The sequence below is a fragment of the Rhinopithecus bieti genome, unplaced genomic scaffold (assembly GCF_001698545.2).
Source record: "Rhinopithecus bieti isolate Rb0 unplaced genomic scaffold, ASM169854v2 scaffold_42039, whole genome shotgun sequence".
NCBI lineage: Eukaryota > Metazoa > Chordata > Mammalia > Primates > Cercopithecidae > Rhinopithecus > Rhinopithecus bieti.
Genome location: NW_016818642.1, coordinates 1,319,093 through 1,341,920, shown reverse-complemented (window position 1 = coordinate 1,341,920; position 22,828 = coordinate 1,319,093). Strand labels below are relative to the sequence as shown.

Here is a 22,828-nt window from a genome sequence, read left to right as displayed (position 1 = left end):
TCCTTCCTTCCTTCCTTCCTCCCTCCCTCCCTCCCTCCCTCCCTCCCTGTTGGTGAGGATGCCTGCTCAGAAGCTCTCATGTTTCCTGGAATTGTTAACTGCTTCATTACAGGTTAAATGCTCTATTTCTCTGTGTGGCTTTGAAGCCAGTTGTCATTCAGTGCTACCTTCTCTCTAGCTTCATTTTCCTCAACTTTCCTGCATGAGTTGTCCTTTCTGTTTAGACCGTCAGTCCCTTACCTTTTTAGCACCAGGCACTGGTTTTGTAGAAGACAGTTTTTTTCCATGGATGGGGGTGGGGGGATAGGGGTGGAGATGGTTTTGGGATGAAGCTGTTCCGCCTCAGATCATCAGGCATTAGATTATCATAGGGAGTGTGCAACCTAGATCCCTTACATGCATGGTTCGTAAGACGGTTTGTGTTCCTATGAGAATATAATGCCACTGCTGATCTGACGGGAGGTGGAGCTTAGGCCTCTCTGCTCACCTCTTGCTGTGTGGCCTGTTTACTAACAGGCCACAGACTGGCACTGGTCTATGACCCGGGGGTTGGGGACCCCTGATTTAGACAACTTCTTCCTTACCCTCCCCCTGCTGCTTTTGCTTCCATGCATTTGCCCAGGCTGTTACATTACCTGTGGCACTCTTTTCCTTCTTGGAATGTTTCAATCCCTTGTCACCACTCACCTCTCCTCTTCCACCTCTCCTGCCCATAGACTCCATATGTGCTTGGTTCTTTTGCACCACTGATCACCTTACACTGTGATATATTCTTTGTCTTTCATGTGTCTGTCTACCCACTCTCATTCCTCTCCTTTGCTTCCCCTATCATGCTTTTGGTAGTGAACATTTCACTGCAATCATGGTAGCTTAAATCGCTTACGGATTCAAGAGCAGGAATACCCTGGATAAGGCAATCACTAATGCTTGAAATCAGCCATTAAAAAGTTAAATACCTCAATGTGTTACATACTGTCATATTAAAAGAAAAATGTAAATCCTTGTCCAGGAAATAGTCTCCATATATATGTGTATAGAAAAACATGTTGTTTTAATTACCTGTAGAAATGTGATACATTATATATTTAATATGTCAGCTCTTTCAGTTTTGTATCTTGACAGAATTGAAAATCTCTTTACCACTGTGCCAGCTTCTATAATTACCTCAGAGTTAAAATGCAGCTGACCCATTGCAGATGTGGCTGGTGCCTTGGAGTTTGAGGGCTTTGGAGCTGTGACATCACGTTGGGTCAGTAAGTGACTCCTTCTTAAGGACTAGTTTATTTAGGCTATGGTGGTTGTACAGGCTGTGGTGGTCCTGAGAGTGCTTTTTTTTCCCACCCACAACAAAGGAATGATGCATACACTGTTGTCTTCAGCACATTAATTAGAGAATGGGTTTTTTCCTAGGATTTTTTTTTTCTTTTGATTGCTGAGAAAGGAGTGTCGTGTGAGGAAGAAAAGAAGAAAGATCAAAACTAAATCAGTTCAGGAGAAGTCACTAGTGAACTTAAATTTCCTACTCTTTGCAGTTTGTATTTCTGTTGTTTTATAAAACCATTCTTTGAAACATAAATATGTATAGAGTGTTTTCAAAGTATCATGTTTAGCACTGTTGGGATAATGCATCCAATATAAAGTTAAGTGGGAAAATACAGTTCAACTAGGTTTGTTTACATTGGAAACATTTTGAGGCAAGTAATTATCTTTTGATAGTTTCAGAAAGTACTTACATCGCACTGTCACAGGCTGGAGTGTAGTGGCGGCATCTCAGCTCACTGCAAGCTCCGCCTCCTGGGTTCATGCCATTCTCCTGCCTCAGCCTCCCGAGTAGCTGGGACTATAGGTGCCCGCCACCACACCTGGCTAATTTTTTGTATTTTTAGTAGAGATGGGGTTTCACTGTGGTAGCCAGGATGGTCTGGATCTCCTGACCTCGTGATCAGCCCACCTTGGCCTCCCAAAGTGCTGGGACTACAGGCATGAGCCACTGTGCCTGGCCCTGCAGGTTTAAAATTTTAAAGTATATTTAGGGGGTACAAGTGCAGATTTATTACATGGATATACTGCATAGCGGTGAAGTCTGGACTTTTAGTCTAACCATCACCTGAATAGTGCACATTGTACCCATGAGGTAATTAATTTCTCATCTCTCACCAGGTTTGGTATCTGTGTTTGCTGCCTTGCTGCCCATTTTGATATCATTCAGACTCACAAATGTTTTAAGCCATGGCATGCTTCTTCTCACTAGCATTCTCATCAGCCGCACTTTAATTGTGCTGATGCCAACTCCAGAACTTCCCTTGAAGTGACGTTGGGCTAATAATCATCCTGCATTGACATCAGTATCTGAACATGTGCTTTATCACACCCCCGCCCCCCTTCTCCTGGCCTCATGGTGCATTGTTTGTTCTTTGAAGCTTTCATCCTGCACATGTGTACATTTGTTTCCCAACATTTCTTATTTTACTACATTGTTTTCAATTAAAAAGTGAAAAATTGTTTTCAATAAAAAATTTCCAGCTTTTCCTGCTGTTACTTCTAGTCTGCTCATTGCTTTTGTGCTTACTGTGTATCCAATCCCCTTGGTTAAGAGATGAGGTTAATGATATTTCTAATGCAATTGTAAACTAAGGACAAGCCCTGCTAGTGTACAGAGGACTTCGTGAACATGACATTTGCTGACACAGTGATACTGCTCTGCTCAGTGATTCCCACCATGTGCTAGTGGTGAGTATAGCTAACATACTTGTGCTGACAGTGGAGTTTTGCTGGAGTCAAAATTTATAAGAAAATTGCAAGACTGTTATTAGGTGATTTTAATTTTATTTTTTTATGCTAATAATTTTTCATATTTTCTGTAACAAACATTTCTTTTGTATTTGTCCAAACAAGTGTTTTTTATAGAGACTAGGCATATCAATATGATGGAGTAGGTTACCTGATAATCCCCTAGGTATAAAACAACTAGAAATAATGGATAATATAAAATAAACAACTTTTATACGTGCATAGAGAGGCAAAAATAGCACAAAGGATAATACCTCTCCATGCCAACAAATCAGGGTCAGTCGGCTCCAGCACTCTATTCACTGTGTGATGTCTTGGTGCCTGCGTTTACAAAGTAGTGATGGTAGCAGCACCTGCCACGTGGAGGAGTTGTTTTGAGGGTTAGAAAGTGTTTGGCACATAATGACTGCTTGTTGTTGCTGAAAGGAGGTGGAGAAAGTGACCGCTGATTGGTAAGGGAGAGCCAAGTTGTGGCTGTTTAGGAGAAATTTGCCAGGACCATAATGGATGCAGAGCAATCAGAACTAGGATGCTAAAGGACCTCTCAGACATTCTGAGCTAGAGTCTTAAAAGCCTACACCTTTACTTAAGTACACACTTGAGAAAAAGAAAAAGTGGAAAACAAAATCAAGAAACAAACAAAAACAAGAGAGCTTGCTTGCCTGAAACTTAGGCTTGGGTAGTGAAGGGCAATATGATAGAAGAGAAAGTTATTCTAAGAATTCCTACCCATGTGGTCAAATTTATACCTCTTCTTCTAAGTGAGAAATTTAAAATGAATCTTAGGCTGGCGATTAATGCCTCTAGGGCATCTGGCACAAGCAGTTGCAAAATCTTTGAACACCCCCTGAATAAAAGTCTGGTTGACTAACAGTCAATGGATTGTGGAGTCTTGACTTTGTGCTTTATATGTTTTTTGACTTTGGGTAAGTCTCTCTGCCCTCTTTCCTCCTGCGTAAAATTTGAGGCTTGGTCATGAATGATAAGTGTTCCTACCCTGTAAGTTCACGTATGGATTTTGGGCATTGTGAATCTCCTGAAATAGCATGTGGTGACAGGTTGAGGGCCGCTTTTCCAAAGAGCTGATTGCCATTAATCTAAAGTTTTACTTACAACTCTTCAACTATAATTTTACGATTTCTAGAATAATTAACACAGAAAGTTGGAAAGATGCAGATAACCAAGTGTACTGTGTTTAGTGCAGTGCAGAGGCAACCTCATCTATTAATACAAGTTTGAATATTGGCAATATTCAGATTAAAGCCCTGGTTTTGGGTCTGATTTTCTCTAATCTGAATTGTCTGAATAACTCTTTATCAATCATCACTTCAGCAAGTGCACTACTGTAATGAGCTGTTAAGCATCTTTTTGAAATTAAAGACAGCTTACGCCCTGATCCCTATCTCTGTAATGTCTACATGCCTGGAGGATTAGATTAAGAGTGTATTTCAGGCAATGTTACAGTAATTTATTTCTTGCAAAGTCTGTATATATATAATATTTCATTCAGTAGTGGATTGAATATTTAAATATAGAGATGGAAGAGATGGAATTGGAGATCTTGGTGTTTAACCATCATTTAACCCATCTAACCCAGGTTTTCTGTTGTTTTGAAGAATAAAATGTATACATTTATTCACTTTTAAGTAAGTGAAATCTCAGGAAGTCTTGTTTGACAAAATTTGATTACCTCCCTAAGTGGTTTTCTCTAGTTCACATTTCTTTTATTAGAACAGTTGTTTATAGGCCTGGCATGGTGGCTCACGCCTGTAATCTCAGCACTTTGGGAGGCCGAGGCGGGCGGATCACCTGAGGTCAGGAGTTTGAGACCAGCCTGGCCAGTATCGCAAAACCCTCTCTACTATAAATACAAAAATTAGCTTAGTGTGGTGGTGTACATCTGTAATCCCAGCTACTCGGGAGGCTGAGGCAAGAGAATCGCTGGAACCTGGGAGTTGGAGGTTGCAGCGAACTGAGATTGTGCTATTGCGCTCCAGCCTGGGCAACAGAGCAAGACTCTGGTTCCAAAAAACAAACAAACAAATAACAAAAAAACAATTGTTTGTAAGCAATTGAATACTAAACTGGTCCTATGTGTGTTTTCCCAGGACTAGAACAGCCCACTGATTGCACTTCATTCTAGGCTGTTGTTTTTCTGGCATTGCCTGGGATTTCCTGTGGTATTTTCTGAGTACTTCACCCCTTTTCTTGAAGTCATGGTCCTGCTGGTACTTTTAGTATACAAGCTGGCTCTTAGACACTTTGCAATTGTCCCTCAAACAAAAGGACATTACTTAGAAGTGAAATTTAGAAAGAGAACTAGAAATCAAAGAGTTAGAATTTAGACTTGGCTGTTATCCTTCACCTTTTGTAGACAGGTGTTTGGGGAAAATTACGCCCTCCTGCTCCTGGCAAGCTGTTACTCTCTCTGTTTTAACTGTATTGATGTAGATTTGCTGCTCTTATTTTAAGGATTTATTAAGTGAATATGTTGACCAAATATAATAATAATGTCTTTTTGATTCAGAAATTATAATATTTTAAGTATTAAATACAAATATTATTTTAAATATTAAAAGCAATCTTTTGTTTTCCAGATGCTACTGGGTATTTGACTGTCTGCTTTATGGTAGGCAGGCTGCGACCTGGATTAGTGAAGAATAGGTACATCCCTCATCGAAAGCCTTTCCCCTCTGTAAAAATTCTTTTCCCTGCCAGTTTTGAAAAATAAGTGCTATTTGATGGCTGCTGCATGTCATGGTCCAAATATTATTAATCTTTACATAATGATCTCTTTGTTCCATCAATTCTTTTTAGCTTGAGGTATTACTATACTTTCATAATAAACACATTTATAGTTCTGTCTGTTTAAGCAATAAAACAACAAAGTCAGCAGATTACTAAGTAGATTGGCTGGGAATGTTTGTTGCTAGGTCACAGCCAGTGTTTTCCTGCATTATGTGGACATAAAACGTTAGATGTTGTTGGCACTCAGATAAAATAGATATTTTATCTAGTGCTTAGGTTTGTAATAATAATTTAATGCTCTCAGTTTAGCTTGATTTCTGTCAGTAAATTCCACTGGAAGTCCCAGTGGCGTTGATTTTTACTGTAGTATGGTGAATAAAAAAACCACCTCACTTCTATTATGCTAGTGGCTTGGTCAGGTTTTGATTAAATTAGAGACAAAAATGCTGGCTTTATAATTTATGTGATGCCGTTGCTTTCTCTACTTTTTACTTTCAATTTTGAAGCTTTTCTAAACAATGATTAGCATGAAATCTTATGATCAGGTTTCTGAATGTGCTAAAAGCATGGAGATTGTAAGATAATAATAATGACTTTGATTCTTTTGAGTTCATGTATGCCTTGTTATTTTTTTTAAATTAACTTACAAATAAATTCAACCGTAACCTTGTTACTCTTAAAGTCTTGTAGAAAACTACCCAGGAACAGATTTTGATAGCACAGTTTCATGGTGCATTCCATTCTTTAGAAAAATAATGATTGTGTTAGGTTGTAATGTATATGAAATTGTCAATATTTGAAATTTTTTTTACTCAATGAAAACTGCAATTTCATACAACTCAAGTCTGCTACTTTACATTTTTTCAACCTGAACACAGTTTCTTTTCCTTGGAGACAGAATGTCTTAGCTTTATAGACCACTGAATTAGCATATATTTTGGTCCACATTTTTTTCGTTGTTATTTTCACCGTTTCTTTGGTTGTAAAACTAGCTCTGAAGATGGAGAATCAGCATGGAAAGTTTATGTATATTTTAAATTTTAACTTTGTGGTGACTTTATGTCTTCATATTCTTTGTTTTATCACTGGCCAATGAAAACTTAGTCCTGGCTGGCAACATTCTGCAGGTTGGCATTTGTGCACGTTGGTCATAGAATTTCAGTAAACATGTTCAAGACTTCCAGCTAGTGAATGGTTAGAAGGTGGCTCTCTTTATCAGCATTTTAATTTTCATAGAGTTGTTTTAGTCCCTTTTCCTTTCGGAGGTGTTAGATTTCCAGGCTTCAGAGAAATGGTGAGATGAGTTATAAATTCTGGACTGATATTTCGTTGTTTTAGTGTTTATGTTCTCTGTTTTGTTTTGCAGAGATTTTTGTTGTGCTTTAAAAAAGTAGAAAGTTAAGGAGAAAGGATTGGCTGATTGGCTATGATATGTATATGTGTTTGAGTATTACATAAATATTTCCATAGTTGTTGATAAAATCTTTTCTTGAGGAGTAAACTGGATAATGCCTTCAAGTGAGTGAGCCATGGATCTGGGTTAAGAATCTTCTTGGGCGCCCCCAGGAGAAGATTGAATCTTTTATGAGGTACAGCTGACAGGACCATGTAATGTATTTTGAAGGGAAATGAGAGGAAGAAGATTTATAGCCTTGTTCTCTCCATATTTCTGTATGCTCCCCTGAATAGTCCATGTCCTTATCTTCCTTAGTTGGCATGATGGCCCCCCTACTTGAAGTTCTCTTCTTAGCAGCTGTTTTGTGTTATCTGCCACATGATAACTCCCTATTAGTTGTTGGGTCAAAATAGCTATGATTCCTGCTGTCACATACATAGATGACCAAAGCTGACTTTTTTTTTTTTTGGTATGGGGAGCTTCTTTTTCATGTGGATTGCATCATGCTAGTGTTAACAGTTTCTTGCTTGGAGATCTTGTTTTGCCATTTTTTGACTTTGTATTATATATGCTGTTAATGAAATAGCTTTATGAATCTGGAGGTTTTTCCCATGGGTAGTTTTTGTTTGTTTGTTTGAGACAGAGTCTCGTTCTGTCACCCACACTGGAGTGCAGTGGCACAGTCTTGGCTCACTGCAGCCTCCGCCTCCCGGGTTCAAGTGATTCTCCTGCCTTAACCTCCTGAGGTCCTGTAGTCCTGTAGGACTACAGGCACGTACCACCACACCCGGCTAGTTTTTGTATTTTTAGTAGAGACAGGGTTTCTCCATGTTGGCCAGGCTGGTCTTGAACTCCTGGCCTCAACTGATCCTCCTGCCTTGGCCTCCCAAAGTGCTGGAATTACAGGCGTGAGCCACCACACCTGCCTCCCGTGGGTAGTTTTGAACTCCATAAAGGGAAAGGACTGTTGCTTTTAATTTCTTATTTCCAGAATCTGTCGTATTATGAAATTCTAGCATATTATGAATTTCATATGCTTAGTCTTTTGCCTTTGTTTTTTAATTTTAAATTGACAATTTATAATTGTATAAATTTGTGGGGTACAAAATGGTGTTCCGTTTTATTAGTACAATGTGGAATAAGTTGACTTACATGTCACCTTAAATTCATAACATTTTGTGGTGAAAGCGTGAGAATTTTACTCTGTTAGCAATTTAAAAATGTATAATAGTATTATTTCCCTTCAGATCATGTGGCTCTTTCTCCTTTTTCACCTGTCTTTGATTTGATGCTCAGAATATGTTCCTTCTGGTGCCATGTTGACAGCTAAGTTTCCCAAGGATATGCCAGCTTTCTTTAGGAGTTTTCTTCTTCTCATTCCTACCATGATACGAGAATTGACTGAACTGGTTTCCTCCTATTTGTTGTATACATTACTAGTAACCATTACTTATAATTCTTTTAGATGATGCTAGCCTCATTTTTACTGGTAAGGCAATCGAAGCTCATAGACATGAATTCACTTGCCCTGGATCACAAAGCTAGTAAGTGGTAGATAACAGGCTTTAAATACTGTCTGTTCAGTTCCAAAGTTTACACTCTACACTGTTGTTTTTTAGACGGACGGATGCTGTGTCTCCCAGGCTGGAGTGAAGTGGCAGTATCTCGGCTCACTGCAGCCTCCACCTCTCAGGTTCAAGTGATTCTCCTGTCTCAGCCTTCCGAGTAACTGGGACCACAGGTGCCTGCCACCTTGCCTGGCTAATGTTTGTATTTTTAATAGAGACTGGGTTTCACCATGTTGGTCAGGGTGGTCTGACCTCAAGTGATCCACCTGCCTCGCCCTCCCAAAGTGTCAGGATTACAAGCATGAGCCACCATGCCCAACCCACTCTTTCAACTTTATCACACTAACAACCTCCCAAAGCGGCTAGAATACTGGTAAAAGAAGTTGAAATGGACACATATAAATGTCTGATTATAGCCAGATACCTTTGTTAATAGAGTAGATCAGCTTCCCAGCATTCCTTGTTTCTGTTCATGCGTGTTATAAAATGTATATAAAATATGAGCTGATGTTCTGTAAGAAACTTAAACCACTCTGGTTATGCCATAGTTCCTGGCGAAACCCATTGCCTCAGAGGTAGCATAATTATCATGGCTTTTTTTTTTTTTTTTTTTTGTAATAGAAATTTTGAAGGTGTGTCCTTTGGAATGTTTCTCTTATTTAAAGTGTATATAGAGTCAGTTGTAATGTATCCTTTTGAAATACTTTGGTATCATTGTTACTGAGAGGTGATATGTAGAGAACAAAACTATATACATCTATTTAATTTCTTAAGTGCATTAGACTTCAAACTGTAGAATTCTCTACTGTTCATTATTACATTAGCATTTTGGGGGAACTATAATGTAGAATTTAATTTTTTCTCAATGTCACCACTTCTCAGTAAAATCATACCTAAAGTCCTATAATTTTTTTCTCTTTTGTACTTCTGAACACAGCTTTATAAACATTTGAAGGTCAGCATTTCAAAAAAAAATCACTTAAATATTGTTTTTGTACATTATTCAGTACAGAAATTATAAAGTTCCCAAGTTTGAATCTTTGCCTTTTTGAGTATCTCACTTCTGTACTTACCCCACCCCACTATACCGCCCATTTCCTGCAGGATGTTTGAAACCATGCCTCCCAGGACTGAGATTTTGCTCAGGTACCTGAAATGTAACAGATGCTGCTGTGCTCTTCATAGCAGAGAATGGTGCTGTACCAGCCAAAACACCTCACTACAGCATCACCCCAAGCAGCAGAATGACTGTGATGACTGGCGGAGGGAAATTATACTGTAGTGGAATTGATAGCTTTTCTCATCTGCTGAGTTCCATCCACAAGTCTTGGCAGCAGCCCTTTCACAAATGGCCCAAATATTTTTCTTTAGGGACGTCACTTACATGTAACAAAATTTGTTCAAAGAGACTCTCCTGGGTGAGTGAATAAATCTGGCAAAAATCTGTTCTTAAGGCAAGGTTTCCCCCAGTTCATAGTTCCCACCTAAAATTATTTTGACAGCAGTTTTAAAAAACTTTTAAGATGACAAATTTTATAATTATGAAAACTTAAAAGCCTCTTTATTCCAGACATGTAACTTTTTTAATAGAATTGGCAATATTCCCTATACACGGTTTTGTGCTCCCATTTTTTATTGATTATAATATTATATTCAACTAATATGTTATATAATGTATATATTCATACTATATATTTCATTAATCCTCAAAAGTATTTCTTCTAATGCATGCATTATATAGCTATGCCATAACTTATTTGCATATTTTAAAACTTCTTTTGGATACTTTTGTAAAGGACATTAATTTCTTTATTATCATCAGTTATATTCAGTGATGTTTTTGAGTGAATGGGAGAATAAAGGCTTTTATTTTCCCTACAAGGCTAAACCTTTTGATGGAAATACTTATGTATAGGAGATAACTTGGTATCTGTCTAGATTGGTTCTGTTCTAATCTGTGTTGTCATCTTAAAAGGTTAGTATTTATGGCATACATTTTAAGAAATTTTCTGAATGGCTTCTGTGGGGTTCTGTCCTGCAGACCCTGACCCAATGACTGATGAATAAAGTACACTGACACACAGATATTCTGCTTCGCCAGTTCTACTGAGTGTCTGGCCACTTAGTCACAGCCGTGGCCCCGACCAGCCAGTGAGACTCACATTTATTTAGTAAAGATTAATTGACAAAGGCTTGAGTCAACACTACTAGAGGGTAATTGACATTGTGGACTTCCGGAGTATAAAGGAATTAAGCACTGGTAGAACAAAGGTTAGTATTAAGACCACATGAGGCCGGGCGCGGTGGCTCAAGCCTGTAATCCCAGCACTTTAGCCGAAACGGGTGGAGTCAGAGGTCAGGCAGATCGAGACATCCCTGGTCTACCACGGTGAAACCCCGTGTCTGACTAAAAAATACAAAAAACCTAGCGGCGCGATCGATGGCAGCGGCTGTAGTCCCAGCCTAGCTCGGGAGGGCCTGAGGCAAGGAGAATCGGGCGTAAACCCGGGAAGGCGGACTTGCACGTGACGCCGAGATCTCTAATGGATCAGCTGCCATAGGCTGAAGGCTAGCGCAGAGTCCCCTTACCTCTCCTAGAGCTTTAGGGCGACAGACTAAAGTAGCTAGTTGAACATAGGCATGTGAGGCATCTGTTATTCTACACCGTCATACGCTTGTTTACTCATGTGGTCTTTTTTTTTTTCCCGTCTCAAAAAAAAAAAAAAAAAAAAAAAAAAAAAAAAAAGACCACATGAGTAAACAAATGAGTTAGATAAATGCCTCACATGCCTTTGTTTCTACTCTAATTTATTTAACTAAAGGTAAGGGGACTCGGCTGCCTTCAGCCAGATTTATTACCGAAGTTATGTAAACACTCAGAGCTTCCGAGAGCGTTTGTGGCTATTATAACTAAAATTTTTCCCACCAGCCTTACTGAACCCCCACAGACCTTTGCAGAGATTATGTTGGAGGCCTAGAGAGGAAAGATCATCATGTACTGAAGTAGTAGGTTGCGCATACCAGCAAATAGCAACTTTTGGCTATCTCTTGTAACTTGTTGGAGAATTCTGACATTTAACTAATCTTGTACTCATCTTACAGATTGAGAAACAGATTTAGAATCGTCACCCAACCAAGACCATATAGACTGCATGAATGAAGCATTATTTTAATTTATTCTGATAGGTTGGAGCAGAACTCTACACTTTTAAAACCATGCTTATCTTAGAATAATTTGGTGACACTTGGACTAATGTTTTCAAATATATATTTTCTAGTGTGACTTTTTACTTTATGTAAAAGTCATTTTCCCTTTTGTATGAAAAGTAATAACAAATTAATGTGTATACAAAGCAACCAAAAATAAATAAGCATTAAAATAAATACTGTATGTTTACACAGTTGCTAACAACATCTCCCCAGTGTGACCCTTCCTCACCTTGGGAAGTTTTATTAATCTGCTGGAATACTGCAAATTAGTGTAAGTAGAAAACTTTTGAAGATTCTCTGAATGTCTTAAGATACTCTTTCAGCAAGCCTGACTTTCTTATTAGAACCAGAAAGTTTTTAGGATTTCCTGTGCTTCAAATTAATGGGGTCTCCCCTTCTGGTACCGTGTCCTGTGGGATTGAGTCTCTTCCAGGCAGACCTCTGTGACTGTTGGGGAATCATTGGGTGAGCATCAGAGGTGATACTGATTGTCTAGTTAATGATTAATGACAAGACAAAAATCTAGCTATCCCTTTGAGGTGTTTGAAAAGCAGAATTGTTTATGGTCCTGAGGAGTGGACAGTGTGATTTGAATGGCAAGCAGGGAGAATAGCTTTGGAGATGCATTTGAGACACCTTGGAAAGGCTGAGAAGGGAGGGTTGTAAGCAGGCAGTGAATGACTAATGACTGTGATTTTACCTATAGGTAATTGTAGAAGCGGAAGTTGTGGTCAGTTTCTTAATACCCAGCCGGCACACATACAAATCAGATATTTTTGTTTTGACTCGTATTTCTTCTTGAGGACTATTCTTAGGCCCTGTTTGCAGAGCTATTTCTACTACCTTTGTCCACGAGTTTTTAATTCTGTCAGAAATAATTCACAGTAAGAGGCAATGATTGGTTTCCTGGGTCTAAGTGAGAATGAATACTTTTCATACTACTATAAAAAAACCGTTTCAGTCTATTGTGTATATGATCCAGGAGTTTCATCTATAGGCAAGTTCATTTATAAAATGAAACAATTTATAAAATAATTTTTTTTATTGACATGGTGATTAAAAAATTTGAAAACAGCTATTGAAGGTATTGTTGGCAAGGTGGCAGTATTTTCAACACGTTTCTTCAGTACGTTTATCCAAGTTAGCATCTGGTTTTCCCATTTCCACCTCACAGTAGTGTTTGTTGAGGGGCTAGCCCTCTTCCATAAAATGGCCCTTTTAGCCACTGCTTATGTTTCCTTATTTAGGACAAAGTTCCTCATACCTTGGTGCCTGGTATACTGGGCGTCTGTAAATTTAGAAAGGCTTACATAGATTTGAGGAACTGCTTTGTATTTAGGCTCATGGTTTTCTTGACGGCATGTTACTTGCTACAAGGAATGACAGTGTGTTTGTAAAAATCTTAATGTAGGAGTACGGGTTTCTACCATGAGGTGAGAGGCTCACTGAAATTAAGTGCTCTTGGCATAAAATCTTTTTTTTCTTTAATTTCTGGCAAACCTTGCAGACATTCATGAAAGAACCTAGGGAGAAAATGAGGCCCTTTTGCTGTGTTGACTCTTGTTTTCTTTTTGCTTAAGTATTTCAAGTTGATTAAGGCAAGTTGTTTATGAAGTTACTGCTTGGTTTTAAGAGCGAAGCCTACACCAGGTCTTTTTAAGGCTTGTATTGTTTAGCAGTGACTCTTTGATACTAACACTTTTAGAAAATGTACACATGTATATGCCAGTGATTCTTAGTCTTTTGGTCTCAGGAAGCCTTATGTTCTTAACTCTTCTGAGGACCCAAAAGAAGATTCTTTTATTTACTTTTTTTGGGTTTATTTTATTGATACTTAACTTACTGGAAATCACACCAGGGAAAATTTAAATTATATTAATTCATTTAAAAGTAGCAATAAAAACTACATTTACTTAAATAGTTACATTTATTTTCATAAAAAATAATGATTTTCCCAAACCGTAAAAAGTAATTAGAAACATCAGCAAGGCGGTTGAATAGGACTTCACAGCCCTTGTCCCCTGGCAGAAACATCAATTTAACAACTAACAATGCTCAAAAATGCCTTCAAAAGAGATACGGGAACCAGAGGAGAGATGATGGCACCTGAGTATAGCACATAAATGAAAAAAGATGCACTGAAGAGATGGGAAGGACAGTTTTGCATTACCTGTATTACCACGCCCCTAACCCCAGGCAGTACAGTGAGGAGAGCCATAGGGATACCTGTGTGGGAAGGAGAGTGTTGTGAGAACCAGATTTTGCCTCAGACCCCAATCTAAAAGGTCTGTTGCAGTGAAACCCAGCACCACACAGTCCCACAACCGTAGATTCCTGGCTGGTACCTGCAGACTGAGCCTCCAGGATTGCTCCAGTGTCAGGCCATCTCTCAGCCTCAAGACTAGCTCAAGTGTCAGGTCAGTACCCACATCCTTAGATTCCAGATCAGCACCCACGGAGCCGGTCTCCAAGCCTGCCTCAACAGTAACCAGCATTTGCAGTCCCAGACTCCAGGCCCACTCCAGAGCCAAGACAACCCCCACAGACTCAGGCTCCAAGCTCTTCCCCTGGTCTAGGATGTAGTCCAGCACTTGTGGACCTGGTTTTCATGCCTGCCCTAGTGAACCCAGGGTACAGGTCTACCACAGAAGACTCTGGCATTGGGCCAACTCCCACAGACCAAGCATCCAGGAACATCCCTGTGGATTCAGTTGACAGGACCACGCCAGTGGAACATTGGTGCCAAGCTGGCCCCCATGAACCCAAGATCCTGGCCTAACTCAGTAGTCCCAAGCTCCAGTTCTTACATGGTGGACTTAGGCCCCAGATACAACCCCATGAACTCAGGTGCCAGGCCAGCTCACATACTGATGCAGACATAAGGCTGGAGGATTCCAGGAGCAAGCCTACCCTTGGACCATGCCAGATGGCCTGCCTAGAAAATCTGGATGAGCTGACTGGTGAAGGGTTTTCCAAGCCAAAGCTGGTCTACAAAGACTGGGATAAATCACTGCTTCTTCAAATGCATAGATACCAACTCATGGTCACAAGAATCGTGAATAATCAGAGAAACATGACACCACTGAGGGAACAAAATAAAACCTGAGTAACCAACAGTAAAGAAATATGGTTTTACAAACTGCCTAAAAGCAATTCAAAATAATAATCTTAAAGAAGCTTAATGAGCTGCAAGTGAATACAGATAGATAACTAAATGAAATCAGGAAGACAATGCACAAACTAGTTGAGAATTTCAACAAAGAGATAGAAGCCATAAAAGAGAACCAAACATATTCTGGAGGTAAAGAACACAATAACTAAACTGAAAAATTCCAAGAGGGCTTCAACAGTGATCTCAAGTCAAAGAATCAGTGAACTTGAAGACAGGTCACTTGAAATTAACCAGAGAAAGAGAAAGAAAAAGTAATGACAAAGAATGAAGAAATGTGGTATGATTTCAGTGTGTTCCCTCTAATAAAATTCATGTTGAAATCTAATACCCATTGTGGTGGCATTAAGTAGTGTGACCTTCTGTTGAACAGCTGCAGAATACACATTCTTCTCAAGCATACATGGGACATTATTCGGGATAGATCATATGTTAGGCCACAAAACACATTTTACTAAATGCAAGAAGACTGACATTATACCAAGTATATTTTCTGACCACAATGCTATGAAACTGGAAGCCAATAACAAGGAATTTTAGAAAATTCACAAATACATGGAAATTAAGAATATGCTCCTGTGAATAATCAATGAGTCAAGGAAGAAATTTAAAGGGAAATTTAAAAACATCTTTACACAAATGGAAAGGGAAACACAACATAAGAAAAGTTACAAAATGGAGCAAAAGGTGTTTGAAGAAGGAAGTTTTTAGCAATAAATGCATACACCAAAAAAGAAGGATTTCAACCTAATATTACACCACAAGGAATTAGAAAAAGAAGAACAAACTAGGCCCAAAGAAAGTAGAAGGATGGAAATAATAGAGATCAGAGCAGAAATAAATGAAATAGAGAATAGAAAAACAGTACAAAAGTCCAATAGATACCTTTTCTGGAAGGATAAAATTGACAAACTTTTAGTTAGATTAAGGAAAAAAGAAGACTAAAAATCAGGAATGAAAGACATTACAACTGATACCACAGAAATACAGAGGATCATATTAATAAAAGACTAAACAATTATAACAACACTTTGGATAACTGAGCATCAGCGCATAAATTCTTAAGACACAAATCATCTACCAACACTAAATCCTGAAGAAATAGGAAATCTGAACAGATCAGAAATGAATAAGGAGTTGGAATCAGGAAACTCTTCCATAAAGAAAAGCCCCAAACCCGATTACTGCCAAGTTCTACCAAACACTTAAAGAACTAAAACCAATCCTTCTCAAATCCTTCCAAAATATCAAAAAGGAAGGAATAGTTCCAAATTCATGTTGTGAGGCCAGCAGTACCCTAATGCCAAATCCAGACAGGGGCTCCGCAAGAAAAGAATGAAGGCCAAAAACCCCATGATCATCTCAATCGTTGTAGAAAATCATTTGATAAAATTTAGCATTATTTTGTGATATAAAATAATTAGCAGATTAAGTGTAAAAGGAACATACTTTAACACAATGAAAGCCAAGTACAACAAGCCCACAGCTAACATCATTGTTGATGAAAAATGGAAATTTTCTTCTAAGATCAGGAACATAACAAGAATTCCCACTCTTGCCACTTCCATTAAACATGATACTGGAAGTTTAGCCAGACTAGTTAGGCAAGATAAAGAAATAAAAGACATCTAGTTAGCAAAGGAATAAGCTAAATTGTATCTTTTTGCAGATGATATGATCTTATATATAGAAAACCCCAAAGATGCCACCAAAAAACTGTAAGAACTAATAAATCAGGAAAGTTGTAGGATACAGAGTCAACATAGAAAAACCAATATCATATCCATATACTTACAGTGACTTCTCTGAAAAATAAATCAAGAAAATAATTCTACTTACAGTAGCATCAAAAAAATAAATTCCTTAATGAATTTATTGATTTAACTTTTAAGTTCAGGGGTACATGTGCAGGTTTGTTACATAGGTAAACTTGTGTCATGGAGTTTTTTGGTACAGATTGTTTTGTCATCTTGGTATTAAACCTAATATCCATTATCCATTATTTTTCCTGATTTTCTCCCTTCTCCAACCCTTCACCCTCTGAAAGGTCCCAGTGTGTGTTGTTCTGCTTATGTGCCCATGTGTTCTCATCATTTAGCTTTCACTTATAAGTGAGAACATGCAGTACTTGGTTTTTTGTTTCTGTTAGTTTGCTAAGGGTAATGGCCTCCAGCTCCATCATGTTCCCACAAAGGAAGTGATCTCCTTTTTTATGGCTGCGTAATATTCCATGGTATATAGGTACCACATTTTCTTTATCCAGTCTATCACTGATGGGTATTTAGGTTGATTCCATGTCTTTGCTCTTGTGAATAGTGCTGCTATGAACGTATGTGTGTATGGGTCTTTATAATGCACTTTATGTGGTTTTTATTGCTTTGGGTGTATACCCAGTAATGGGATTGCTGAGTTGAATGGGATTTCTGTTTTTAACTCTTTGAGGAATCACTACACTGTCTTCCATAATGGTTGAACTAATTTATACTTCCACCAACAGTGTATAAGTGTTTCTGTTTCTCCACAACCTTGCTCTCATCTGTTATTTTTTGACTTTTTAATAACCACCATTCTGACTGGTGTGAGATGGTATCTCATTGTAGTTTTGATTTGCATTTCTCTAATGATCAGTGATGTTGAGCTTTTTTTCATATGCTTGTTGGCCGTATGTATGTCTTCTTTTAGACAGTGTCTGTTCATGTAATTTGTCTAGTTTTTAATGGGGTTGTTTTTCTTCTTGTAAATTTGATTAAGTTCCCTTTATATGCTGAATATTAGACCTTTGTCAAATGCATAGTTTGCAAAAATCTTCTCCCATTCTGTAGTTTGTCTTTTCACCCTATTGATAGTTTCCTTTGCTGTGCAGATGCTTTTTAGTTTAATTATATCCCGTTTGTCAATTTTTGCTTTTGTTGCAATTGTACTCCAAAAGCACAGGCAACACAAGCAAAAATATATACATGGGATTTTATCAAACAGGCTTCTGCAAAGGAAAGGAAGAAAGGAACAGAGTAAGGAGACAACCTACAGAATGTGGGAAATTATTTTGCAAACCATATCTCTGATAAGTTATCAATATCCCAATATTGACATTATATAAGGATACATAATATCCTTATATATATATCCCAATATATAAGGAACTTAAACAGCTAAATAGCAAGAAAACAATTAACTGGATTAAAACTGGGCAAAGGACCTGAATAGATGTTTCTCAGCAGAAGACATATGGATGGCCAACAGTTATATGAAAAACACCCCACATCACAGCTCATTAGGAAAGTGCAAATGAAAACCTCACTTCTTATCCCTGTTAGAATGGCTATTATCAAAAAGACAACAAGTGTTGGTTAGGATATAGAGAAATGGGAACCTTTGTACACTGTTGGTGGGAATGTAAATTAGTACAGCAATTATGGGTAACAGTATGAAGATTCCTGAACAAAATTAAAAATAGGCTTACCTTTTGATCCAGAAATCCCCATCTGGGTTTGTCCAAAGGATATAAGAGAAATAAAATCCGTATGTCAAAGAGATATCTGCACTTACATGTGCAGTCAGCATTATTCACGATAAGTACAATATGAAATAAATCTGAAGTATCCATCAATCAAGGAATGGATAAGGAAAATATTGTATGTGTACACAGTCCAATACTGTTCAACCTTATAAAAGAAGGAAACCCTGACATTTGCTGCTCCATGAATGAAACTGGTGGACATTATGTTAAGTGAATTGAGCCAGGAACAGAAAGACAGATACCACATGATCTCACTTATATGTGGAATCTAAAAACATCAAACTTGTAAAAGCAGAGAGTAGGGTGCTAGTTACCAGGGGCTGCAGGTTGGGGAGATGTTATATTTTTTTCAAATGTCTTTAGTATTGGATTTAATAAAAGACAGCTGCATTCTTTTATTTGCTTCTGCATTCAATCTCTTGCGCTATGTTGTTTTGGTTGAAGAATATGATGAAAATTTCGGCTTCCCCCAGTTAATGTGGTTGGAAAGGGAGCAAGCAGTATTTTAATAACTTTTCTAGATAGTTAAGGGGACATTCTTCTTTGACTCTTTATCAAAACCTGACAAACAGTAGTTTAGTTTCAGTGTGGAACCTAAAATCATATCAGTGAATTTTTTATACTCTATTAAGCTGAAAGTTCATTGGTGTGTCTTGCATTTTAAGTGGCTTTTTAATCCATGCATGATTTTTGTTTTTTTGTTTTTTTTTTTTTGAGACGGAGTCTCGCTGTGTCACCCAGGCTGGAGTGCAGTGGCCGGATCTCAGCTCACTGCAAGCTCCACCTCCCGGGTTCACGCCATTCTCCTGCCTCAGCCTCCCCAGTAGCTGGGACTACAGGCGCCCGCCACCTCACCCAGCTAGTTTTTTGCATTTTTTAGTAGAGACGGGGTTTCACCGTGTTAGCCAGGATGGTCTCGATCTTCTGACCTCGTGATCCGCCCGTCTCACCTTCCCAAAGTGCTGGGATTACAGGCTTGAGCCACCGCGCCTGGCCATCATGATTTTTGTTACTATGCGTTAGCAAACAAAGATGTGAGTTATCGAGATCTTTTAGATGTTGACGCATCTCTTTATATGATATAAAAAATTACATTCATTATTATTATCACTTCTACCAGAGACAGATTTAAGCATTTGGAATCTGTTGAGCTTACAGTAATGGATAAAAATTTTCCAGAAATTTTAACTGTGACTTATAAGCTTGATTTTTATCATTGTTGACAAATACTCTAGTTGTTTTTTAAAAAATTGACAGGTTTTTTTTTTTGTTTATTTTCAAGAAAATTCCTGCCAGCCACCCAAGTCTGAATGATCGTAGTTTGTCTGCTAATAATTTTTTTCATGGAAAAAGTGGCATTCCATGAAAATGGCAGGCAGTTCAACCCGCAATTCAATTAATTGCACAAGGGCTTTTCTAAAGACTACTCTTGAACTTCAGTGTGTACAGAAATACTTTATGCATACATTCCTTTTTTTCCACAGATTTAATAAAATTGATGCTTCCCCCCCATCAAAGGCATTACTAAGAGAAACTGCCTTTTTGTTACCTCTGTAAGTATGAGGTAGTCAATATAAAGATTCCTTTGGTACCACTGCCTTGATTCATGCTGAGGCACCAACAATTTTACTCTCTACTGCTTTTGTATCACCGTTACAAATCTCAACTGGGTAATATAGTCAAATAACGTGCGTTATTATGAAAGTAGTTTTGACTATACAGATGCCATGCAACAGGATTGTGCATCTCCTGGAGTTCACCGATCATGTTTTGAGAACGGCAGTTATCTTTCAATTCCAGTTGACTCCTTGAACATCACTGGTTTGAATTGTTTGGGTCTGCTTACATGCCATTTTTTTCCAATAAGTACATTAGAACATTTCTCATAGACTTGGAACAATTTGAAAAAACTCACAAATGAATCATATAGCCTAGAAATATTTAAAAAATAAAGAAAAAGATAGGTCATGAATGCATAAAATATATGCAGATACAAGACTTTTATCGTTTACTACTATAAACATAAATCTATTATAAAAAGTTAAAATTTGTCACAACATATGCACACAAACAGGGATGTAACCAAATATAAAGGTGCGGTATTAAATCATAAATGCATAAAATTAGCTGTAGTATATCCTGTGCTATAATAGTTTTTTAGCCATCTCCTTTTGCTATTATGGTGAGGCCAAGTGCTGCGAGAAACAGTTTACATTTAGAGTCAGATTACTTTATTGCAAATATAGGCAAAGATTCTTATCTTTTGTTTTCAAATACTCTACCCATGGGTGAATACCAAGTGTTTTCCATTGTAAAAATAATAACAACAACAACCATGATGACATGATTATTATAATAATGCCACTCTTTGTGCTACAGTTGGCATTTGACATATTTTGAGTTATTTTCAGCCTCATTCAGTCCTTCCCATTTTGCCATCAGTGCAAATCTAATTTGACTTTTTCTGAAACAGGTAAGTCAACATGGCAAGGGCTGGAACACACTCACTCACCAGTGCTTTGTAATTGAGCACATTGCTCTACAGTATTCATTTATCAGACTATGAAAGCTACTCATGCAGATGTTTAGAATGTGTCACAGCCCTAGACACTGGGTGCAGCTTTTATTCTGGCCACTTGTTCTGATGTACTGCCCTCTGCTATAGGCATGAAGAGTTTTTTGTTAACATGTTGCATCTTTCTGTATTTTTCTGGTGCTCTGTAAGATTTTATAAAGTGCTGTTCTTGTGGAGTAAAGAAATATACATTTTAGGCCAGGCTCGGTGGCTCATGCCTGTAATCCCAGCATTTTGGCAGGCTGAGGTGGGTGGATCACCTGAGGTCAGGAGTTCTAGACCAGCCTGGTCAACATGGTGAAACTCCATCTCTACTAAAAATACAAAAACAATTAGCCAGGCGTGGTGGTGGGCGCCTGTAATCCTAACTACTTGGAAGGCTGAAGCAGTAGAGTGGCTTGAACCCCGGAGGCAGCGGTTGCAATGAGCTGAGATTGCACCATTGTACTCCAGCCTAGGCACAAAGAGCAAAACTCCATCTTAAAAAAAAAAAAAAAGAAAGAAAAAAGGAAAAAGTAAAAAGAAATATACATTTAAAAGACTTGACCCTCTAGGGGTATTTTACGGAACAAATGAGAAGATCTGACTAGGGATTTCCTTTTATATCCGTGTAATGCCAGTATATTGCTTGGCACTTTATAGCTGCTCTGTAAAAATGTTAATTGTAATAAATTCTTGAACCCAGGAGTTAATTCAGTGAAATTCAATTAAAGTTTTATTGAACTGTGTACTATGTTAGACGAAGAAAGTAAAAATTGGCAAAGTAGTTTCTGGATTGTGAATTACTCTGATAACTAGAAGATAATCTCATTCACATAAACCTATTTTAGTATTGGAGCTTTTACCGTACCAGTAGAGACATGGAAGGAGTCATGTGGGAAGGAGGGAACAGTGTAATTATTTCTAGTAGGGATGGGGAGGGTCACAAAACAAGGGTGGTTGTCTGGCCATGAGATCTGATCTAGTCTTTGAGGCTTGAGGAGGATTATAAGGCAACTTCCCTTATTCTGGCTCTCTCGGGATGTATTTGAAAGACAAAATAGGTTTGGTTTCTGGCCTTAATATCACAGATTCTGTGGAATGTTTGCTTCTTTTGTACTCAGGGTGATTGTTTTCCCTGGTTCCCATGCTCACAATATTTTCCTGCCTTCTTCCTTAAGAATTGCCTGAGGTTCTGTCCATTGAGGAGGAAGTGGAAGAAACAGAGTCTTGGGCGAAACCTCTCATCCACCTTTGGCAGACGAAGTCCCCTAACTTCGCAGCTGAGCAAGAGTATAATGCAACAGTGGCCAGGATGAAGCCACACTGTGCCATCTGCACTCTTCTCATGCCATATCATAAGGTAAAGGGGGGCTGTTGTCAGAGTTGCCTTCATTGCTCTGCTTTCCGTGTGACCACATACCACAAGATCACTGTAAATTGTTGTGGGCTTCCTTTGTACATAAGAAGGAAGACATCCTTAGGTGGCTGATGGCTTTCATAGAACCACAAACACTTTCTACATCCTCCTTGGGGGACACTTTTCTGAAAATACTTTATCTTTTTCTTTTGAGATAGGGTCATGCTCTGTTGCCCAGGCTGAAGTGCAGTGGCATAATCATGACTCCACGTAGGCTTGTACTCTGGCTCAAGCGATCCTTCTGCCTCAGCTTCCACAGTAGCTAGGACTATAGGTGTGAGCCACCATACCTGCCTAATGTTTTAAATTTATTTTTTAGTTTTTCTGGCGACTTGGTCTTACTATGTTGCCTAGGCTAGTCTTGAGCTCCTGGCCTCAAACGATCCTTCCACTTTGGTCTCCCAAATCTTTTCTGAGTATCTTATTTTATTTCGTGGGGGGGGGGGGGGGGGGGGG

The 22,828-nt window shown here is 38.4% G+C and overlaps 1 protein-coding gene across 1 annotated transcript in view; it reads left to right on the top strand.

Annotated features, from left to right (window-relative positions):
• The window catches only part of KDM4C (lysine demethylase 4C), a 430,799-nt gene that overhangs the window by 241,845 nt on the left and 166,126 nt on the right, over nucleotides 1-22,828 (top strand). Inside the window, 1 exon segment of the mRNA XM_017857354.1 lies at nucleotides 22,134-22,315. Within this exon segment, the coding sequence (XP_017712843.1) occupies nucleotides 22,134-22,315 (182 nt within the window).